Raw genomic sequence first — 24770 nt, forward strand, 5'->3', positions numbered from 1 at the left:
ATTCAGCCTATGTTATGTTTCAGTATACTCTTACAATGAGAACTAAGGTCAGCCAAGAAATTAAAATTGTCACAGACGAGTTCATGGTTATTTCAGCAAACCTAATAAATTATGATATTCTAGAATAACAAAAAAGAAAGACTAAACAATTGAAATGACAAATGAAAACCCTCCTTTTTATTATCGCCACTGCAGAATCATAGAAAATGTATATTATTACAGTACTCTCAAAACATTTTAACATTGTAAGTCAATACGGTATTGTACATTAGCGATCAAAACTCCAATATTTAAGGCGCTTTATTATTCTTGTATTCTCAAGAGGAAAACAAATATAAAATGCACACCTTCAGGGAGCGAGTGCATAAATTCCGTTAAGTTGGGAGGTGATTTCTTTATTATCCTCAAGAGAATCCGAAAATGCATGCTGCAAGTTGTTTAGAATTCTGTACCAAATTGTTGTTTATTTTAGAGTGTAAATAAGCAGTAGTTACGGTTACCTGTCTAGAGTTTACAATCTAACGTTATTTACAATTTTAGGATAACATGACAAGTTAAATGAGAGAGATTTTGATTTACGATGCAATAGGTATATGACACAGAGTAAAATTTTCCAGTGTTGAAGTAAGTACAAGAGGACATAAATCTTAGAGCGTAGGCAGACTCAGATAATGGTGGTTCTTGAACCGAAAAAGTTGCCGCGGCAACTTCTATCTCAACTAAAAACGATCCTAAGACCTGTACTATTACTTATTCTGTGCCTGAGGCCTTTAAATTTCATAGCAGACTTATCAAGAAAGGGAACAACACCGTATAGCCTTTTGCCAGCTGTCATCGCCTTTCGCGCGCTGTCAACCGTCTCGAGTTGATACGGTTACAATCTCTTTCCGGATTGATAAAAGTGTTACGTCTTTTAAGCTTCCGTAAATTGTTTATAACTTAATCTAAACAAATATACTTACTCACATGACGTAGGTAATTGTTTACGTTATTATTCATGCAATACTTAACAACGTTCAATATTCATACACGACTGGTAATTAAGTTATAAATTTAACGATGCGCTGTCGCTGCTATAAATTATGAGAAATTGCCGTAAATTCTCCGATGAGGCGCGCGAACTTTGGCCATCGAGTGAGGCAGTCCCAGCTATGGGAATAGATATTAAGCTTGGTAACATTGAATTTTAATGTAGAATTTTTGGTTAAACATTGGATTAGCACATCGTTTTTTTAGGGTTCCATAAGAAAGGCCGAGGTAAGTTGTAATAGAGGAGAAAATTAAATGTGACATTGACGATTTTTAGAAATTTAACTAGAGAGCTCGTAACAGTGTGCGTTAGTTACCTAATATGTTTCCCAAAATCGACTATAATATCACAACTCTCCTCTGTTGCAAGTTGCAACTCATGTCGGCCTCCCCTACCTTAAAAGTTAGAGACGGAACCCTCACTTTTTTGACGTCTGTCTGATTAATAAGACACTTTATTTCTAGAACACGTGAAGGTATCGAGTTGAAATTAAAACCATATACGCAGGTCTACAGTCCCTCTCTGTATTTTTTGTTACTTAAGTACCTAATTTACTTTCAATTCACAATCTTTGAGAGTAAGTATTTTAATACATCGTTAAGAGCTTGTAATGGCAGGAATGGGCTCTCAAATATGTTTGTCCTTTAATTAAATGACCAATCGATCAAGTGCCTTGCGAGTTGCGAGTTATGTGTGGTTTCTCGGTTAAGTGGCTCGTCGATATTTGGTCTCGATTAAATGGTCTGTGACATTTAAATGTAGATATAGAGCTACTAGCATTCTTCATTTAATTTTATTTGCATAATACGTAAAATAAACACTTCAACAGTAATAAATAGAGATATAATTTTTTTTTTGAACGAAAGTTAATTAAAATTTAATTTGTGTTGTTAGGATTAGGGACCCGAAGTTGACTAGGAAAAATGACCCTTCATAGGATTACTCTATTGTCTTTATATTTCTTCAAGACTATTACTCAAAAATATACCTAAAGAAGTATATCACGTTGAAAATAATAATTAAAAATGAATAATTACACTCACAACTCCTTATAGAATGTTTATCATTAAAATTATATTTTTTTATAAAATTAGAGACGTGTATTTCAACTGGAAGAAAGATTCGTACTTGGCCAGATTTTTTTAAGTGTCAGGGACAAAAATTAGCTCAGGGAAAAAATTAAACGTCCTACTTAAATATCAACTCGAAACAGTAAACGATTCTTTTAAACCTCTGTTAAAAATAGGCTTTTCACTTAATTTTGTTTGCTTCATTTGTCAAAGTGAGCTTCGTTCACAAAATTTTCCAATGACCAAGTAATCAACAAAAGGTGTCCCCGAAATTGGCTCTTACCATTTTTCTTCAAAACGTGGCTTGTCACTCGATCATTTTGAGTGTTTGTCATCGTTTTTTTTGTAAGTTTTTAATTCAGTATAAAACAGTCAACAGGCATTTATGCTGATAATTCCGTGACCTTATTAAAGAGGAGATGAAAAATGGAAGAAAAGATGGAATAAAACACAGGAAAGTATCACATTATAGACGATAGGCTCATAAATTGCTTTCAATCAGCGAGTTTTGATTCTTCTTTCAGTAGAAAATCACACCTGACATTATACATCTTTATACTTTGTTACGCCATAGAAATGGATGGATAATCTTGAAAAAAGAAATAAAATTAAAAGAAAAGTATCTTAAGATTGCTATTTTGATGATCCTTAAAAATCTTTAAATATAAATATCCTTGGACATTTTACACTGCGTATTTAGTCCCAAACTAAGCAAAGCTTGATCTATGGGTACTAGACAACGGATATAAACACATACTTAAATACTTTTTTTTTTAAATATACCTACATAACCATTTTATATACAAAACATCCCGACTAATACAAGAATTATAGAAAGTAAGAGCCTTCTTTTATCTTATAACACATGGTTAGAAAATAACTATCTTCCCTATGTAACTAGGTACTTAGTACACTACCATTTAAGGCTTCTTTAAAGCACATTTTTGTCTGATACATTGGCGTAATCAGCAAAGGGCATCGTTTGAGTGTACTTTAACCATACACGTAAATTGAGTTGAAGCAAGCCCTCTTGGGCCCTGTTTATCAAGAGCAAGGGCAGAATGTAAATCGTTCGTTAGATCTCGAGAACATGATATCTTACGAATGTTTCATTTTTTCTGAAATAATACGAGTGTTTTGGATGAGAAATCACAGAACCTTTTACGGTTAATCACGTAGTATTGGGTTCTTAGAAATATTTTTCTATATTATGTTCTTGTCATAAATAATAAATGTTATGATCATATAAAATAAGTTATGAAATATGTAACTAGAGATATTAACTGAATATTATGTACCTAGTATGTACTTGTATTTAAGAGAAAGCTTGCCCAAACTCGGTAAGTATACGTGCCTAGTATGTATTACCTAAATTTCTGCGTAACGTTTGTTCCATTCAGCAACCTATGTTCAGGTAAATGCAATGCCTGAGTTTGCACTTCAAATGGCACCCATTAGATGTGGTATAGATCAAATAAGACAGTCAGACACTTTTTCTTAAAACTTCCATAGGTACTTAGTATAATTAGACTACGCTGCGCTTTCCGGAAAGCGGCGACGTCCACCCATAAAGTGGACCGACGACCTCATAAAGGTAGCAGGAAGATACTGGATGCAGGCCAAAACCAACTGGCTATTGTGCAGCTGTGGACGTGGCTGAAATAATGATGATGATGATGATTAGTTAGAGTACAGGTACTTGTGAGGGGGCTTGTGAGCCTTTTTGAACAAAAAGAAATAAATGCTCCATTTTACTCGTACATAAAATAATTAGCAGGCAGAAAAACGCATAAGGTCATTTAGTTTCAACTACAGGAACGCTCTCTTTAGTTAACCACAAACAGAAATGGAGGATTTTGCCTGTATACCATGTATTACTTAGTTATAATTGTGATAACTGGTATTAATTGCTAATTAAATTAGAGTCCCACAAATTTTTTTTCTACAATCCGACCCACCTTAACCACACTCTCTATACAGTGTTAATTTTAGGTTAGCTTTCCTCTCTGAACTACGGCTGAAGACAATTTACACCAACATCCTAATGGACGTGTTCACCGCCATTATCCTAAATAATTAGTTTAGGCAGACGAGCTCAGGTCCTGAGGGAAATTACATTACACAGGTTACTGGAAAAAACAGCGCAATTGATTCTAGAAAGGTCTCCCATCGCAGGACTGAATGCTGAATAATTGAGAGGTGGTTAAGGGTGTATATTGTTTAATTATGTAGTTATATTAAACGAGGCGTAGTTATATGGTAGATATACCTAGGAAGGGTCAAGCGCTCCCTAGAATGAATATTTTACGGAAATTACCCTATAACTTCTGTAGGGCAGGGAACAAAAAATGGAACCGTCTAATATCTGACACCTGAGTTACTCTCATACAGACTTGTACGTATTAGGACCTTAGAGACCTACCTGAAGAGTTGATCACGCAAAATACACATAAAACTAAAACAAAAATTAATTCTAAGTATAGAAACAGAGCATTAACGTTTATTAAATTAAAATGCGCGATTATTATAAAACTCAATTTGAGACAAATATAATTATGTATGTATATTGTATAGGTTCCAAATGCAATCTACAGGGTGTTNAGTAAAAGAGGAGTAGGCTTTACAAAATGCCCATTTAGCGCGGATTGAGGACACTAATCGCCTTAATGGACCTGTCATATAGATGACAAAACGCTTCTCCATATTTCGAAGATAGGTCATAGCCTAAAAATAGCGTGTCTCTAGTGCTGACCCCTATGATGACACAAAATATGAATTTTGTTTACATAGGGGCCACTTAACAATTAGGGATTGATAGTGAAAACGGGCTTAGGTCTTTTAAGACCTCGGAGGGCACTTGAGTTTAAAAACGTATACTTTCATCTACCTTCTATCAGCGAACCACATGACGTATAGTGACTACACCGCTTTTCCTAGAAAACTCGCTCTGTCATAGATCACATGGTCACAATTCAGATGATAAGATTGTGATCAGTCGCAAACCTATTCAATATAACCAAATTCATATTATCTTACACGCACACAATTAAAAAAAAAAAACTTTTCTCTGCGAAATTACTACTTTTGCTGTCTAGTTCAATTTGGTATCAGATGTTTCAACTTCAGTGAAGCTGGACTTGTTCTCCAGTTTATAGTATTAGAGGCCGGTCGATCTATTCTGATAAATAAAACACTGGATACTTAACTTTCACAGTATATTGCCTTATTTTAGATACAATACATCACTTAGCACAAAAGCGCGCGGAGTCGTCTCCGCGCGTCCCTCTATTCTGACGTTTGATTCTCGTGTGACATTGACGAACTGTCAATGTCACTATGACAGCATCTCATTGGCCACAACGATACCGTTATTTTAACGTTTTAGATTTTTCATAATTAACAATGTCGCCCGTATTCACAAACATTACTATGAGGTCTCAAATTGCGCGTGGACGCACGGGGTGACAAACGGACCAATCACAGAGCTCTATTCAACGCTGTGCGTTTGATTTGCTGCTTCACTTAAGCAAGCATCGTTTGTGAATACGGGCGTGTGGCAACTTCCTCACATAATCCCCATCATTCTCACACAGGTACCAAAACATGTTGATCTGCGACATGAACAAGATGCAAGAGCACACACCATTCCCGCAATACATCCCGGAGTTCACGGAGTGGCTCAACAAGCTGTGTGCCGAGACTCGCGCCGAACTCCTGGACAACTGGCTCATAGACGTGGCAGATACCATGATCAAGATGAGGCATCACTGGTCGATATATGTCGCGAAGAAGAAGAAGGAGTCTACGTTTCAGGTGGAAGCTTTCTTCAGGCAAGTCTGCGCAAGTTTAACTTTTTAAATGTTTTGCTGGCCAGCTTTTCATCTTAGCATTTGTCAAGGAAGCATATAAAGGCAGAAATATTGGTGTACCTTTATCAATAAATAAATATAGGCTGCTGTATTAGTTCAAAAATAATATACTGTGACAAAAAGTGTCGTTACTCTTGCAGATCTATCCATGCACTTATGTCGAGGCAAGTGCGAGACTTGGTGGAACGAAGCGTGTATCATTTTGCAGAATATTTCAAGTACTATTGGGTAAGGGTTATTATTTTAATTTAAAATGTTATCTTTTGTACAGTAGTGGCAAAAATTCATTGAACTATGGCATGATGTTCCAAGTTGCTATTCCGCTTCTATCTAGATTGCCTGCGCCTGTATTGATACATTATTTAACGGTGTACCCTCTAGTCAATAGCTTGTATCCTGTAGCCACTAAACTCTAGCCCCTCACTTTACTAATCCCATCTCTTGCTCCCATCACCGTAACTTTTTTATAGCCAGGATCTACAGTTTAGTCTTAATCAAACTCAAATGGAGAAGGGAACGTCTTAAGTTTGCTGTAGTGTTCGATCTCTTCATAAAGGTTACTAAACCTTTGTTTGTCACCTGGCCAAATTTGATGGCTTTGCAATGGAGGGAAGTCGAATCTTAACTTGGAACTCCTCCTATGTTCTTCTGATTAATTTCATTGCGGGTCCAATGACTTTAACTTTTCCCCCGGAACAAGCTTGACCTTCACTGGTTGTGTTTTTATTGGCGGTCAAGCTGTAGATCCTGGCTACACAGGAGTTGCAGTGGTGGGAACGAGAGGTGGGAATAGTCCCGTGTCATCATTGCTGTCGCGAGCCATGTGTTCTGTTTTTGGGCATGTTGCAGCGACACCGGCCCCGCCCCCTTGTCACATCTCCCATAAGTTTCTGTGATCTTGTCGGTAGGACGGCAACAACTACAGCGGCACGTACCGCGACTACATGTTCATCAAGCGGCCGCTGCTTCGCATCCGCGTGGTGGGCGCGCCGGGCTCCACCAGCATCGGCTTCGAGCCCACGCTGGAGCAGGTCCGGCAGCAGATCGTCAAGTGGGTGCACGCCATCATCAACGTCAACTACCAGCTGCCCAGCGTCGACAGCGTCATGTACCCGAGTGAGTGGTATATTTGTGACGAGCCGAAATACACTGGTCATCACAAAAATCGACCCTCCTGCGACAAGCACTTTCAAATGTATGCATCCCCACTTCCCACCAATATTGGCACCATTTAATAGCCTAGTTCTAAACTTAATTTCATTAAAGGAAAGGTTTTTACCCCAAAAATGTGTCTGTAGAAGAATCCAGAGTCACTTCTTCAAAAAATAGGTAGTTACGCTTGAGCCATCTTTTATGGCTATAAAACTGTTAAGTTGGGATTACTCGCCATCCATCTGTTAAAGAGGACACGTGAGATCATTATTTGGTTTCATAACCATAAAAATTGGTCTAATTGATCCCAGAGGTGAGCCCAAAGTGAGGTCTTTTTTCAAGTTACATTTATTGTATATGTTAATCGTTTATTAAGTAATTAAATGTGTTTTACTTTAAGGATATTTATTGGGCTTTCAAATAACACCAATATTGTTGGGGCACCATGATTGTGTCAGTAGAAACGAGTTTTCCTGTAAAACGTAGGTGGGCCGATTTTTGTGATGACCAGTGTAGATGCGCGCCATGGTAAAGTCTTATCGACGATTTTGGACGACAATTGTAGGGGCTTATCGTGCGTCGATAAAACGCCATGGTAAAAGTTTATCGGGGCGCGCATATTAGGCCTTAAAACCACAAGTACCGCAATTACAAAAGTTCATCAAGCGGCCAATGCTTGATATTAACCTTTTATATTCGCGTGCGTAGGTGTTGTAATTCGCATCTCTCATTCATGGCACTTTAGCGTGGACACAACTTAATATTAAGCAGATGGAAGAGGCATCATCATCATCATCATCATCATCTCAGCCATAGGACGTCCACTGCTGAACATAGGCCTCCCCCAATGCTTTCCATGTTACCCTGTTGGTAGCGGCCTGCGTCCAGCGCTTTCTCGCTACCTTTACGATGTCGTCGGTCCACCTTGTAGGTGGACGTCCTACGCTGCGTTTTTCGGTACGCGGCATCATCATTTGCCTACTCATAGATATGTGCTCTAATGGTTCACAGCTCGACCTCCCTCAAAAACTTTTCAAAGCACTATGTTCCTTTTTTTCATATAGCTGCTATTTATATTCCTCTCTTATTGTATCCAGATGTCGTACGCCCGCAACCATACCTATCAGCAGTGTACCCTGACGAAACCTACATGCTGGACGTCGTGAACGAATGCATCAAGCACTTCGGCGCCAACCGCGCCGGGCCCGCGCGCTACCTGTCCTGCTTCCAGGACTATTATTATATCCTGGATGGGACGGCGCACCAGGACCTATTGGCGTTCTTTGCGCAGGACCCAGCACCCTACCTCAAGGTACTTACGATCTAGACAAAGATACAAACGTGACAGTTATCAGTAGTGTAGTGTACCTAAATGTATACGCACTATTCACTGGCTCATCGTCACACCAACCGTCTTACTGCGGCACGTCCGTCCTCGCCGGGCGTCTGCCGTACGACTGACTCGTTTCACTCATAACGATGTCACGTGACTGCCTTTCACTTGTGTGCGTGAGACAGCGTATTGTATCTAGTACGTAGATACAAACACTACAAGTAGTATACACCGACGAAGTTCACACATGCTGGAAGTCGTGAACGAATGCATCAAACACTTCGGCACCAACCGCGCCGGGCCCGCGCGCTACCTGTCCTGCTTCCAGGACTACTACTACATCCTGGATGGGACGGCGCATCAGGACCTATTTGGCGTTCTTTGCGCAGGACCCCGCGCCGTATCTCAAGGTACTTTCGATCTAGACAAAGATACAAACGTGACAGTTATCAGTAGTGTAATGTACCTAAACATGCACGCACTATGCTCATGCTCACCGTCACACCAAGCGTCTTACTGCGGCACGTCCGTCCTCGCCGGCGTCTGCCGTACGACTGACTCGTTTCACTCATAACTATGTCACTTGTGTGCGTGAGACAGCGTATTGTATCTAGTACGTAGATACAAACACTACAAGTAGTATACACCGACGAAGTTCACTCATGCTGGAAGTCGTGAACGAATGCATCAAGCATTTCGGCTCGCGGGGCCCGCGCGCTACCTGTCCTGCTTCCAGGACTACTATTACATCCTGGATGGGACGGCGCACCAGGATCTGCTGGCGTTCTTTGCGCAGGACCCTGCGAGATACCTCAAGGTACTTACTTTCTAGACAAAGATACAAACGTGACAGTTATCAGTAGTGTAGTGTACCTAAATGTACACGCACTATTTACTGGCTCACCGCTCATCTTACTGCGGCACGTCCGTCCTCGCCGGCGTCTGCCGTACGACTGACTCGTTTCACTCATAACGATGTCACGTGACTGCCTTTCACTTGTGTGCGTGAGAGCGTATTGTATCTAGTACCACAGAATAATAATAAGTACTACGTACAGAAGTTTTACTTCGCGAAGGTATTTAAAAAAATGTATGTTCAATGTCATTAACAATATGGTGTAATTTAGGCTGTCTCAAGAGTCAAGCACCATTTTGTTGACAAATGTCAGTGATCGGCACTGCGCCGAAGCTATAGGGCTGACTTCGGTAAAATGATGTGACGTGAGGTGCCAAACTGCGGAAAATGGCAGAGGAAATACATGATTTAGCATGAATTATCATGAATAATATTAACTCTACTTATTTACCTCTCAGTGTCTTGAGGCAACTTAAAAAAGTACAGTCTGTGTTTTTATTATTATTTAGGAAGTTAAATACTGCACAGTATTTAGTACACCATTTTCTTTATTTTCTTCCATCATACACAAGAATACGCGTGCGTGAGTCAATGTTCGCTCGTATGTGAGGCCTTGTCGAATAGTATCCTGTAGGTGGGCCATCGTGCGTGTTTTGTTTTCGATGTAAACTCGCGGAGATGAAGAGGCCTGCTAGTACGTAGAACTAAATACAAACACTACAAGTAGTATACACCGACAAAGTTCACACATGCTGGAAGTCGTGAACGAATGCATCAAGCACTTCGGCGCCAACCGAGCCGGGCCCGCTCGCTACCTGTCCTGCTTCCAGGACTACTATTACATCCTGGATGGGACGGCGCATCAGGATCTGCTGGCGTTCTTTGCGCAGGACCCCGCGCCCTACCTCAAGGTACTCACGTACTGGCTGCTAGATAAACTTACAAACGTGACACGGAACTATTCTCATCTCTCGTTCCCACCACTGTAACTCCTGTGTAGCCAGGATCTACAGCTTGACCGCCAATAAAAACCCAACCAGTGAAGGTCAAGTTTGTCCCGGGGGGAAATTTCGGAGCCAACCGCGCCGGGCCCGCGCGCTACCTGTCCTGCTTCCAGGACTATTACTACATCCTGGACGGAACGGCGCACCAGGACCTATTGGCGTTCTTTGCGCAGGACCCCGCGCCGTATCTCAAGGTACTTACTTTCTAGACAAAGATACAAACGTGACAGTTATCAGTATGTGTACACACACGCAATGTGCACGCACTATTCACTGGCTCACCGTCACACCAAGCGTCTTACTGCGGCACGTCCGTCCTCCCCGGCGTCTGCCGTACGACTGACTCGTTTCACTCATAACGATGTCACGTGACTGCCTTTCACTTGTGTGCGTGAGACAGCGTATTGTATCTAGTACGTAGATACAAACACTACAAGTAGTATACACCGACGAAGTTCACACATGCTGGAAGTCGTGAACGAATGCATCAAGCACTTCGGCGCCAACCGAGCCGGGCCCGCTCGCTACCTGTCCTGCTTCCAGGACTACTACTATATCCTGGATGGTACTGCGCATCAGGATCTGCTGACGTTCTTCGCGCAGGACCCAGCACCCTACCTCAAGGTATTTTCATTCTAGACAAAGATACAAGCGTGACAGCTATCAGCAATGTCCTACGACGAAGTTCACATGCTGGACGTTTGGAAGTCGCCAACCGCGCCGGGCCCGCGCGCTACCTGTCCTGCTTCCAGGACTACTACTATATCCTGGATGGGACGGCGCATCAGGATCTGCTGGCGTTCTTTGCACAGGACCCTGCACCTTATCTCAAGGTACTTTCATTCTAGACTAAGATACAAACGTGACAGTTATCAGTAGTGTAGTGTACCTAAATGTGCACGCACTATTCACTGGCTCACCGCTCATCTTACTGCGGCACGTCCGTCCTCGCCAGTGTCTGCCGTACGACTGACTCGTTTCACTCATAACGATGTCACGTGACTGCCTTTCACTTGTGTGCGTGAGACAGCGTATTGTATCTAGTACGTAGATACAAACAGTACAAGTAGTATACACCGACGAAGTTCACACATGCTAGACGTCGTGAACGAATGCATGAAACACTTCGGAGCCAACCGCGCCGGGCCCGCGCGCTACCTGTCCTGCTTCCAGGACTACTACTACATCCTGGACGGAACGGCGCACCAGGATCTGCTGACGTTCTTTGCGCAGGACCCCGCGCCGTATCTCAAGGTACTTTCGTTCTAGACAAAGATACAAACGTGACAGTTATCTGTAGTGTAGTGTACCTAAATGTGCACGCACTATTCACTGGCTCACCGCTCATCTTACTGCGGCACGTCCGACCTCGCCGGCGTCTGCCCTACTACTGACTCGTTTCACTCATAACGATGTCACGTGACTGCCTTTCACTTGTGTGCGTGAGAGCGTATTGTATCTAGTACGTAGATACAAACACTACAAGTAGTATACACCGATGAAGTTCACACATGCTGGAAGTCGTGAACGAATGCATCAAGCATTTCGGCTCGCGGGGCCCGCGCGCTACCTGTCCTGCTTCCAGGACTACTATTACATCCTGGATGGGACGGCGCACCAGGATCTGCTGGCGTTCTTTGCGCAGGACCCAGCACCCTACCTCAAGGTATTTTCATTCTAGACAAAGATACAAACGTGACAGTTATCAGTAGTGTAGTGTACCTAAATGTGCACGCACTATTCACTGGCTCACCGTCACACCAAGCGTCTTACTGCGGCATGTCCGTCCTCGCCGGCATCTGCCGTACGACTGACTCGTTTCACTCATAACGATATCACGTGACTGCCTTTCACTTGTGTGCGTGAGAGCGTATTGTATCTAGTACGTAGATACAAACACTACAAGTAGTATACACCGACAAAGTTCACATATGCTGGAAGTCGTGAACGAATGCATCAAGCACTTCGGCGCCAACCGCGCCGGGCCCACGCGCTACTTGTCCTGTTTCCAGCACTACTACTATATTCTGGATGGCACTGCGCATCAAGATCTGCTGGCGTTCTTTGCGCAGGACCCCGCGCCCTACCTCAAGGTGCTTACTTTCTAGACAAAGATACAAACGTGACAGTTATCAGTAGTGTAGTGTACCTAAATGTATAGTTCCAAAATACTGAAATGTCCTATGCATGACATTGACAGCGGGGCGCCACCGTCAATACTGGATCGCTGGTTCCGATTTTTGCCATGTTGGAAACCATATAGTTGAACGATGGTAGGGGGGCGCCTGTCATTGAGTTTGGTGGGACAGTTCAGTGTGGGTCATCTATACACGCACTATTCACTGGTTCACTGGCGTCTGCCGTACGACTGACTCGTTTCACTCATAACGATGTCACGTGACTGCCTTTCACTTGTGTGCGTGAGAGCGTATTATATCTAGTACGTAGATACAAACACTACAAGTAGTATACACCGACGAAGTTCACACATGCTGGAAGTCGTGAACGAATGCATCAAGCACTTCGGCGCCAACCGAGCCGGGCCCGCGCGCTACCTGTCCTGCTTCCAGGACTACTACTATATCCTGGATGGTACTGCGCATCAAGACCTGCTGGCGTTCTTTGCGCAGGACCCCGCGCCGTATCTCAAGGTACTTTCGATCTAGACAAAGTTACAAGTGTGATAGTTATCAGTAGTATACAGCGACGAAGTTCACACATGCTGAACGTCGTAAACGAATGCATCAAGCACTTCGGCGGGAACCGCGCCGCGCCAGTAGTAGTCCTGGAAACAGGACAGGTAGCGCTGTCCTGTTTCCAGGACTACTACTATAATGGCACTGCGCATCAGGATCTTCTGGCGTTCTTTGCGCAGGACCCCGAGCCGTATCTCAAGGTACTTACTTTCTGGCTCCTAGACAAAGTTACATTTATGAAGCTGATGGAAGCTGGAGGATACTCAAGTCTCAGTTCGGCATGAACTGGAGACTCATAGCTGATCCCAACATAAAAACCAAGGCGCAACCAGACTTCGATGGCTCAGCTATGTTGAGAGAATAGGATCGGGACTGTTCCCATCTCTCGTTCCCATCATTTCAACTTCTGTGTAGCCAGGATCTACAGCTTGACCGCCAATAAAAACGCAACCAGTGAAGGTCATGTTTGTCCCCGGGGAAAGTTACGAATGTGATAGATATCAGCAGTGTACCCTGACGAGGCCTAATATAGTGTTTCAAGACCTCACAAAAGTCCTTGAGCTAAAATGAATCCAATTATTTCGAATATCACACGATCTACTTAACACTGAATCCGCGAAGTACTTAAACAATGTGGTGGCACCCTACGTTATCAGAATGCAGTGAGTCGTCCGATGTGTGTACGAGCTGAATGGTGTTGCTTGTGACAACGTCAAGCCGTGAGTGCATAATGTAACTCATTAATAAACGTCGCGTTAAGACCCGTGTCTTACTATTTTAAGCTGAATGGTCACATTGTTCCAGGACTTCTCCGCCCGCATCTACATGTACGAAGAGCTCCGCGACGAGATCCTGTTCCTTCGGCGGGACATCCCGCTGAACATGGTCATGCTGGACTGCGGGCCCATCAACGACACCATGTGGGGCGTGGTGGACGGGCTGCGCAGCCACATCGTCGACCACTTCATCGCCGTCAACCGCAAGTGGAACCGCGCGTGAGTACACTCACTCAATGTGGCGTCTTATGTACCAATTGAGGCCTGGATATTAAACATTTCTACGTTAAGAGTCGCCTCTCGATCTAAAGGACAATGACCAAAAATGTATGGAGTGTGGTCCAAATGTCCACCACTAACGAGACCTATGTAGTAAAATAGTCTACTTAATATTGATTCATTATAACCAAACCGCAATCAAAAATATGCTGTCAGTAAAAAGTTATGACTGAATGAAAAGTCTGTTTTTTACCTTTTCATCCGAAAAATGTTCTTGATATCATTCTATCCATTGCACATTTTGGACTAATCTACGCATGTTATGTCATGTCGCATGTGGCGCGGGATTATAGATGAATTTTATTAAATATTATACTAACTGTGCCTACGACTTTGTACGCGTGAAAATTGTTTGAATAATATTTCCCATTTTTACAACATTTGTCTTTACTGCTCCGCCCCTATTGGTTGTAGGGTGATGTTATTTATCTTAAAACCATCCTTAATAAATAGGCTATCCATAACAAAAAGAATTTTTCAAATCGGACCAGTAGTTCCTGAGATTAGCGCGTAAACTACTACAATTTTTAAACAGTCATAATTTTTTACTGACAGCTTATTTTTTTTTCGTCCCATACTGAAAGTTAATCTCTATTTAAAGGACTATAAGCCAATATAGGTCTCATTGGTGGTGGACATTTGGACCACTTTTGGTCATTGTCCTTTGGCGGTGGCGATGGGCGGGGCACATAGCTCGTAGAGACGATGGCCGTTTGGGCAGGAAAGTTCTCGAGTGGCGACCAAGGGCTGGAAGACGTAGCTGGGCAGGCCTCCTACTAGGTGGACCGACGATCTGGTAAAGGTCGCGGGAAGAGCCTGGATGCGGGCAGTGCAGGACCGTTCATTATGGGAAACCTTGGGGGAAGCCTTTGTCCAGCAGTGGACGTCATTTGGCTGAAACGAACGAGGCCTAGATATTAAACATTTCTACGTTAAGAGTCGCCTCTCAATCTAAAGTTAAAAATAACTTGAAAACATCGAATTCCCTATCGTTGTAGCATTTACCAGTTGGCGCCACTGTTAATTAAGATCTTCACTCGCTGATGGCTGTCATAGCAGCGCCAACTGGTCAACACTGAAGCGGTAGGAGGACTTGCATTTGCTAAGATGACGCCACTGTAGTGTAAGCTCATGTCACTTGCCAGTAGCGGTAACTGTTAAGCATAGAAACCGTAGCCTATTGCTATGGCGATTATCACACTGCGCGCTGCGCCGCGCTCCGCCGCGGTACGCGGGACGACAGATTTAATCATTGTATGCAAGTACCTCAGTTTGTATAGAAAACACGCGCGGCACAACACACTGACAACGCGTCCGCGCGCGGGATTTTTTATATGAAATCACGCGGACCGCGGTGGAGCGCGGCGCAGTGTGATAACCGCCTATCGTTGCAATAGGTAAAGTTTTGCAACAAAAATACAGTTTCTGTTCTGTTTTTGCACTCTTTTCCCATTTTCACGCATATTGCTGGTGCTTCATTGGAATAGTAGACTAAAAGTTATTCAGTAAGTTACATTGTGTGACGTACAATGTGTATATCTCACCAGCATCTGCAACGTATACGAGGAAATGGCGGCACGCTCGTCCGAGAGCCCGGAGACGACGGCGCAGCTGGTGGAGCTGGTCAACTACATCCAGGACTGCCGCGACTGCGCCATGTTCGACCTGAAAGAGAAGTCGCGCACCACCGCCGAGTACGTGATATTCCTGATGCAGCACGCGCATTTGAACTGTGAGTATGTGAAGCCATAATATCAACCTGAACTGAGGAGTGCAGGGCAAATCCTCGGTTTTGACTTAGAGAAGGTCGTGGGATCTGAAGGTCCCCCAGCGAAAGTCTTGGAGCTTGGGACCAGTCCCCATGCAAATTTGAGGCGTACCCGCGCTCGTCCGAGAGCCAGGAGACGACGACGCAGCTGGTGGAGCTGGTCAACTACATCCAGGACTGCCGCGACTGCGCCATGTTCGACCTGAAAGAGAAGTCGCGCACCACCGCCGAGTACGTGATATTCCTGATGCAGCACGCGCATTTGAACTGTGAGTATGTGAAGCCAGAATATCAACCTGAACTGAGGAGTGTGGGACAAATCCTCGGTTTTGACTTAGAGAGGGTCGTGGGATCTAAAGACCCCCATAGAAAATCTTGGAGCTTGGGACCAGTGCCCATGCTTTGAGGCGATCTCTCAGAATATCAACCTGAACTGAGGAGTGTAGGGCAAATCTTCCGTTTTGTCTTAAAGAGGGTCGTGGGATCTAAAGATCCCCATAGCAAGTCTTGGAGCTTGGGACCAGTCCCCATCCTTTGAGGCGATCTCGCGCTCGTCCAAGAACCCGGAGACGACGGCACAGCTGGTGGAGCTGGTCAACTACATCCAGGACTGCCGCGACTGCGCCATGTTCGACCTCAAAGAGAAGTCGCGCACCACCGCCGAGTACGTGATATTCCTGATGCAGCACGCGCATTTGAACTGTGAGTATGTGAAGCCAGAATATCAACCTGAACTGAGGAGTGTGGGACAAATCCTCGGTTTTGACTTAGAGAGGGTCGTGGGATCTAAAGACCCCCATAGAAAATCTTGGAGCTTGGGACCAGTGCCCATGCTTTGAGGCGATCTCTCAGAATATCAACCTGAACTGAGGAGTGTAGGGCAAATCTTCCGTTTTGTCTTAAAGAGGGTCGTGGGATCTAAAGATCCCCATAGCAAGTCTTGGAGCTTGGGACCAGTCCCCATCCTTTGAGGCGATCTCGCGCTCGTCCAAGAACCCGGAGACGACGGCACAGCTGGTGGAGCTGGTCAACTACATCCAGGACTGCCGCGACTGCGCCATGTTCGACCTCAAGGAGAAGTCGCGCACCACCGCCGAGTACGTGATATTCCTGATGCAGCACGCGCATTTGAACTGTGAGTATGTGAAGCCAGAATATCAACCTGAACTGAGGAGTGCAGGGCAAATCCTCGGTTTTGACTTAGAGAAGGTCGTGGGATCTGAAGGTCCCCCAGCGAAAGTCTTGGAGCTTGGGACCAGTCCCCATGCAAATTTGAGGCGTACCCGCGCTCGTCCGAGAGCCAGGAGACGACGACGCAGCTGGTGGAGCTGGTCAACTACATCCAGGACTGCCGCGACTGCGCCATGTTCGACCTGAAAGAGAAGTCGCGCACCACCGCCGAGTACGTGATATTCCTGATGCAGCACGCGCATTTGAACTGTGAGTATGTGAAGCCATAATATCAACCTGAACTGAGGAGTGCAGGGCAAATCCTCGGTTTTGACTTAGAGAAGGTCGTGGGATCTGAAGGTCCCCCAGCGAAAGTCTTGGAGCTTGGGACCAGTCCCCATGCAAATTTGAGGCGTACCCGCGCTCGTCCGAGAGCCAGGAGACGACGACGCAGCTGGTGGAGCTGGTCAACTACATCCAGGACTGCCGCGACTGCGCCATGTTCGACCTCAAGGAGAAGTCGCGCACCACCGCCGAGTATGTGATATTCCTGATGCAGCACGCGCATTTGAACTGTGAGTATGTGAAGCCATATTATAATATCAAGCATCCCCCCCCCCCTCCCCTAGACAAGAGGCAAAACGTGATGTCGAAAGGCCGTTTTTTGTATGGAGTTACATCGCTTCGTGAACGGCTTCGATTTTTGATTCGATCAAAAGGTGCCACTTGTCTCTAGACCTACTGAACTGGGGAGTGTAGGACAACTCCTCGGTTTTGACTTAGAGAGGGTCGTGGGATCTAAAGATCCCCATAGAAAGTCTTGGAGCTTGGGACTAGTGCCCAAGCAAATATGAGGCGATCTTGCGCTCGTCCAAGAACCCGGAGACGACGGCGCAGCTGGTGGAGCTGGTCAACTACATCCAGGACTGCCGCGACTGCGCCATGTTCGACCTGAAAGAGAAGTCTCGCACCACCGCCGAGTACGTGATATTCCTGATGCAGCACGCGCATTTGAACTGTGAGTATGTGTAATGTGGTCGTCAGCATCTACAGCTGGTGGAGCTGGTCAACTACATCCAGGACTGCCGCGACTGCGCCATGTTCGACCTCAAGGAGAAGTCACGCACCACCGCCGAGTACGTGATATTCCTGATGCAGCACGCGCATTTGAACTGTGAGTATGTGTATAATATCAACCTGAACTGAGGAGTGTAGGGCAAATCCTCCATTTTATCTTAAAAAGGGTCGTGGGATCTAAAGATCCCCATAGCAAGTCTTGTAGCTTAAGACCAGTGCCCATGCAAATATGAGGCGATCTTGCTATCGTCCAAGAACCCGGAGACGACGGCGCAGCTGGTGGAGCTGGTCAACTGCATCCAGGACTGCCGCGACTGCGCCATGTTCGACCTCAAGGAGAAGTCGCGCACCACCGCCGAGTATGTGATATTCCTGATGCAGCACGCGCATTTGAACTGTGAGTATGTGAAGCCATATTATAATATCAAGCAGCCCTAGATAAGAGGCAAAACGTGATGTCGAAAAGCCGTTTTTTGTATGGAGTTACATCGCTTCGTGAACGGCTTCGATTTTTGATTCGATCAAAAGGTGCCACTTGTCTCTAGAGCTACTGAACTGGGCAGTTTAGGGCAAATCCTCGGTTTTGACTTAGAGAGGGTCGTGGGATCTAAAGATCCCCATAGAAAGTCTTGGAGCTTGGGACTAGGAGTACGTGATATTCCTGATGCAGCACGCGCATTTGAACTGTGAGTATGTGTAATATGGTCGTCAGCATCTACAGCTGGTGGAGCTGGTGGAGCTGGTCAACTACATCCAGGACTGCCGCGACTGCGCCATGTTTGACCTTAAGGAGAAGTCACGCACCACTGCCGAGTACGTGATATTCCTGATGCAGCACGCGCATTTGAACTGTGAGTTTGTGTATAATATCAACCTGAACTGAGGAGTGTAGGGCATTTCTTCCGTTTTGACTTAGAGAGGGTCGTGGGATCTAAAGATCCCCATCGAAAGTCTTAGAGCTTGGGACCAGTCCCCATGCTTTGAGGCGATCTCGCGCTCGTCCAAGAACCCGGAGACGACGGCGCAGCTGGTNAAGCCGTAATATCAACCAGCCCCCTAGACAAGAGGCAAAACGTGATGTCGAAAGGCCGTTTTTTGTATGGAGTTACATCGCTTCGTGAACGGCTTCGATTTTTGATTCGATCAAAAGGTGCCACTTGTCTCTAGACTTACTGAACTGGGCAGTTTAGGGCAAATCTTCCGTTTTATCTTAGAAAGGGTCGTGGAGGGTCTGAAGATCCCCCATCGAAAGTCTTAGAGCTTGGGACCAGTGCCCATGCAAAGGCATGTGTTAGCGACCCCGCACACTAATCAGCGTATGAATACTCTTGGCTGCCTAGTTCGCGGGCTCCCTTTTATGTTGGATTGGCTGCGGTAGTCAGGCTGCCTAGTGAGCGGGAGGCCTTAATGCCTGAATGACACGTTGATCTCATGTATACCATCAAGTCGCAGATTAGGCACTCAGCATAATAGTAAACGAGCCACACAAGTGTTTCGCTGATTAGCAAATGGAGCATTCCACGCGAAGCGGACAGGTAAAAAAAGTCGATGTTTCCGATTTCAGTAATACACTCAGCGGCACGGAATTTGGCCCAAGCCTAAACACCCAGATATGAGGCCAAATAGGTGTTGTATACCTAAGTTTCGTGTGACATGTTAACAGATCATTTGTTTTTGCTAATTTAAGAGGCTAGATTAATAAAAAAATGCGTCTGTTTAACTTTTTTGACTCTAGAAACGCATTTCGTTGTTGGAGCGTAAAGAGTACAGGTAAGTTTAAATTCGATATTAAATGTTGTAAGGGTTTGGCGTTTTGTTTTTTGTTTTTAAATTAATCTTAGGGTTATTCTCGTTTCCATAATTTGAGAATAATGCCCATTACTCCAGCTCAAGTTTCTCAAATAGTGTTGCTTAGAAGTCAAGGGCGTATGCAGCGGGAAATGGCTGAAAATTTCAATTTATGGCGTGCAAACTTAAGATTCACGTTAAAAAGGCATGACCAGACCGCCTTTTACACAAGAAGACCAAGAAGTGGGGAATTAAGGTGTATGTCAGCGCGCGATGACCCGATTATCGTGCTTGCAATATCAAGAAATCGAGTTCTCGCTACGTTTGAGATAGGCCAGCGTTTACAAACAGCAAGCCCGGTGAATGTCAGTGAGCACACAATAAGAAGAAGGATGGAGGATCATAACCGGCATACTTGAAGACCAGTTCGAGGACCTGAACTTCTCCGATACCTTCGCGAAGTGCGACTTACGTTTTCTAGAGAACATGCAAATTGGACGTTAGACTAATGGAGTAAACTCTTTATGAAAACTGTCTGTTTGCGTAGTAAATCTTCTCCGCACCTTCTCTATACACTTCCACGGCCGTCTGGTACTCTTAAGGTGACTCTGCAATCATCGCGATCCATAGAACTTTATACTCCATTAGCCTTGCGTCCAATTTGCATGTTCTCTAGAAAACGTAAGTCGCACTTCGCGGAGGTATCGGAGAAGTTCTGGTCCTCGAGCTGGTCTTTGAGTATGCATATTATGATCCTCCATCCTTCTTCTTATTGTGTGCTCACTGACATTCACTGGGCTTGCTGTTTGTAAACGCTGGCGTATATCAAACGTAGCGAGAACTCGATTTCTTGATATTGCAAGCACGATAATCGGGTCATCGCGCGCTGACATACACCTTAATTCCCCACTTCTTGGTCTTCTTGTGTAAAAGGTGGTCTGGTCATGCCTTTTTAACGTGAATCTTAAGTTTGCACGCCATAAATTAAAAGTTTCAGCCATCTCCCGCTGCATACGCCCTTGACTTCTAAGCAACACTATTTGAGAAACTTGAGCTGGAGTAATGGGCATTATTCTCAAATTGTGGAAACGAGAATAACCCTAAGCTTAATTTAAAAACAAAAAACAAAACGCCAAACCCGTACAACATTTAATATCGAATTTAAACTTTCCCGTACTCTTTACGCTCCAACAACGAAATGCGTTTCTAGAGTCAAAAAAGTTAAACAGACGCATTTTTTTATTAATCTAGCCTCTTAAATTAACAAAAACAAATGTTCTGTTAACATGCCACACGAAACTTAGGTATACAACACCTATTTGGCCTCACATCTGGTTGTTTAGGCTTGGGCCAAATTCCGTGCCGCTGAGTGTATTTGAGNGACTTTTTTTACCTGCCCGCTTCGCGTGGAATGCCCCAAATCTTGATTGGTCTTGGTCAGTTTTGTGAATCATACTATGCATTTCTTTCTTCTAGTAAATCTCTCTTCTAGTCATTCAGAAAACCTTACCTAGCTGTTATTACATATCTATAAGATTAGTGTTAAAAAGTATGTTTTCAACAGTCGAAGACATAAACCTAAACACGCGCGTGTTCCTCTGGCCTCTCGACATGGAGGAGACCATCGACCTGACCCTCAAAACCCTCTACACCAAGAAGACCATGGCTGAAGACAAGCTGCGCAGCCGCAAGGCGATCTTCGAGGAGAAGCTGAAGCGTCATGAGAAAGACCTGGAGCTGTTCCGAAGGTTCGATCCGCCGCTGCTGAACTTGGATCTGTTGAGAGATGTGGTGGGAAAGGTCGATGAGATCTTTAAGAATTTGATGGTGAGTTTAGCAGTGCTTATTTATTAGTGTGATTTCTGTGTGTAAGCGTCACGAACTGGACATAATTTTTGTAGAGAAACACTTGAGAGTATTTCAAAAACTTTCGCACTATAAAGTATACATTCTTATTAACAAAGACACTGGCTCTTGTCTTGTAAATAAATCCGCCATTTGTACAACACTGTTTTTGCAATCATCAATATCTCATCCACAGGACGTTCACTTTTGAACTTATGCCTCCCCCAAATGACTTCCAGCCAGATTGGCCGTTTAATAACGTCTTTATTGGTGTATTATTTCAATAAAATGTAAAAATATGCAATGCATATGCATACGCTATGCCTTAACACGAGGCTGTAGATAAATTAAAACTAACTATGAACTCGCAGGAAGACAAATACGAAGCGGACGACATCATAAACGAGGAGCAGCTGCTGGATCAAGAACTGTCGGTGTACTTCAGCCTGCAGACCATGCTGGCCGGCATCGACCCCTTCCACAAGCTCTGGCACACCTCCTTCGACTTCTACGACGGCTACGAGAAATGGTAACTGATCCTGTAGTTGCGACAAACCAGGCCTTCACTGTTAGGACAATAAGTCAGGATACATAAGTCTACACATATCTATACTCTCAATAGATTCGAGGTAAAAAAGAAAACTACAGCTTGCCTATTGAAGATGTCATATGCTGATACTGAAAATCTGTTAAAATAGTTGCTTACCCATTAAAGTATGCTACACACATACACACACACGATTATAAAATGTTCTGTAAAATCGCTCCTATTCATATCACCTTAATGTTATTTTATGTTACCAGTTGAAATTTCCATGTTATAGTCCTAGCATGTAAAACTTAAATATTTCTATGTTAGCCCACAAATGTCGAAGAATCACTGACACTGAAAATACAGTATTTTTTACTAGTTTCGGTGTCAGGGTTCACCCCTTGTTAGATCCAAATGTTTAATTGAATAAAATTTATTTATTTATTATTTAACTCGCGGCTCCCTTTCTTTGGCTCCGAAGGACACTGTCGGGTTTTAGTGGATAGCTCCCGACTTTCTGGAGGGGAGAGTCCCACAATGCGGTTAAGCTGTAAATTCTGGCTACATTGGAATTGCAGCGGTGGGAATGGAATGTGGAAATAGTCCAGTAACCGATGCTGTTGACTGAACACATTTTCTAGAATTAGAGCATTACGATATATTGAAACATTTTAGTAAAAACTTCAATTTGTAAACTTCAACCGTGTAGGTGTGATGAAGGAATGCCAGTTAGAAGTGGAATTTCTTTATTTCAGAGACTTCTTGCTCAATCGCAGACGGCTTAACTTAAGCTACGTAACACGGAATCATATATTGTTTTCGAAAAGCCAAGTTTATATAAGTCTTTATTGATCGAGCCAGTAATCTAGCAATGTAGTGGTTTTCTGGGAGAGTGGTTATTAGCAACAAAGATCCATATTTCTTCCATGACCTTTTTAATGAGGATATTATTATATTCAGGTACCACGGCCCGTTCCTGGGTCTGGACGCGGAGCAGATTGCCGAGGACGTGGAGGCGTGGTGGAAGCTTCTCTACAAGCTGGGCAAGCAGCTGTTTGAATACCCTGGAGCCAAACGCATCGCCGATATGGTGCGCAACAAGCTGGAGAAGTTTAAAGTGCTGTTGCCGGTGCTGTGCGCTATTTGTAACAAGGTAAGTGAACCTTCTTTTGATGATTGCATAGTTAGAGTAGGCGCACACCGTTGATTTTTAGTTGGCCGATAGTTGTGCCCGATTTCAAATTGTATGAAGAATCGGCCAAATCGAATCGGCGTAGTGTTCGCACTCCCATACATGCCCATACTGATCAACTGCCCGACTAAACTATCGGCTGACGAAAAATCAACGGTGTGCGCCTACTCTTACTGTTTACTGACTGCTTATCGTGCCTAAGGGCCCTCGCCCACGGCAACTTTTTACACAGCGACAGCATCGCTACTAACGCGCGTTAGTCGCATTTGCAACGCACTATGAAAGTGTTGCCAACGCGCTACTAACGCGGTAAAACAGTACAAAACATCGCCGTGGGCGTGGGCCCTAAGATAGTTTAGAATCAATTTTTATTAAACAGAACATTATCATCATTACAGCCACAGGACGTCCACTGCTGAATATAGGGCCCCCCAATGATTTCCAGATTCTTCAGTTGGTTGCGGCCTGCATCCAGCGCTTTGCTTTCAGAATTTCATTTTTTTGTAATTAAGATGAATAGAAGAACCAATTTCGAGAAGGAGGTCAATCGTCGAATCCAACTCGGCTGGGCAGCGTTCGGGAAACTACGCAACATCTTTTCGTCCAAAATACCCCAGTGCCTGAAGACGAAAGTCTACAACCAATGTGTGTTACCTGTGATGACTTATGGCTCGGAAACGTGGCCCCTCACTATAGGCCTTATACAGAAGCTCAAAGTTGCACAGCGTGCTATGGAGAGGGCTATGCTCGGTGTTTCTTTACGAGATCGAATCAGAAATGAGGAGATCCGTAAACGAACTAAAGTCGCTGACATAGCCCGACGGATCAGCAAGCTGAAGTGGCAGTGGGCAGGGCACATAGTACGCAGAACTGACGGCCGATGGGGCAGCAAGGTTCTGGAATGGAGGCCACGTACCGGAAAACGCAGCGTGGGACGTCCACCCACAAGGTGGACCGACGACCTGATGAAGGTAGCGGGAAGGCGCTGGATGCAGGCCGCTACCAACCGTGCGATGTGGAAGTCATTGGGGGAGGCCTATGTTCAGCAGTGGACGTCCTGTGGCTGAAATGATGATGATGATGATGAATAGCATTTTCAAGATGCACCAAATCTACTTCTTTATTCCACTTTCTTTGTGCGTATGAAACATATTCTTCAAGTGTTATTATTCCATAATCGTATAATCTGGCGTATAATCCCGTTTTGGATTTGCCAGAATCCGAATTTTTATAACATGACCTCTAACACCACCATTACCGGTAAATATGCGAACTTGAGCAACTTTTTTGACTACTGAGACTAAGGCTGGGTTGCACCATCTTACTTTAACTT

The 24770-nt window shown here is 44.3% G+C and overlaps 1 protein-coding gene across 1 annotated transcript in view; it reads left to right on the forward strand.

The window, feature by feature from the left end:
- Window positions 1–5703: 5703 nt before the first annotated feature.
- Dnah3 (dynein heavy chain 3, axonemal) overlaps window positions 5704–24770 on the forward strand; it is an 88960-nt gene continuing 69893 nt past the window's right edge. Inside the window, exons 1-9 of the mRNA XM_028314977.1 lie at window positions 5704–5930; window positions 6110–6197; window positions 6878–7085; window positions 8219–8433; window positions 13815–14005; window positions 15613–15797; window positions 21433–21695; window positions 22085–22242; window positions 23206–23398. Of these exons, the coding sequence (XP_028170778.1) occupies window positions 5704–5930; window positions 6110–6197; window positions 6878–7085; window positions 8219–8433; window positions 13815–14005; window positions 15613–15797; window positions 21433–21695; window positions 22085–22242; window positions 23206–23398 (1728 nt within the window). The remainder of the gene's footprint in view (window positions 5931–6109; window positions 6198–6877; window positions 7086–8218; window positions 8434–13814; window positions 14006–15612; window positions 15798–21432; window positions 21696–22084; window positions 22243–23205; window positions 23399–24770) is intronic.

This window comes from Ostrinia furnacalis, unplaced genomic scaffold (assembly GCF_004193835.3).
Source record: "Ostrinia furnacalis isolate ACB-3 unplaced genomic scaffold, ASM419383v2 OfSCF4936, whole genome shotgun sequence".
In the NCBI taxonomy this organism is placed as follows: Eukaryota; Metazoa; Arthropoda; class Insecta; order Lepidoptera; family Crambidae; genus Ostrinia; species Ostrinia furnacalis.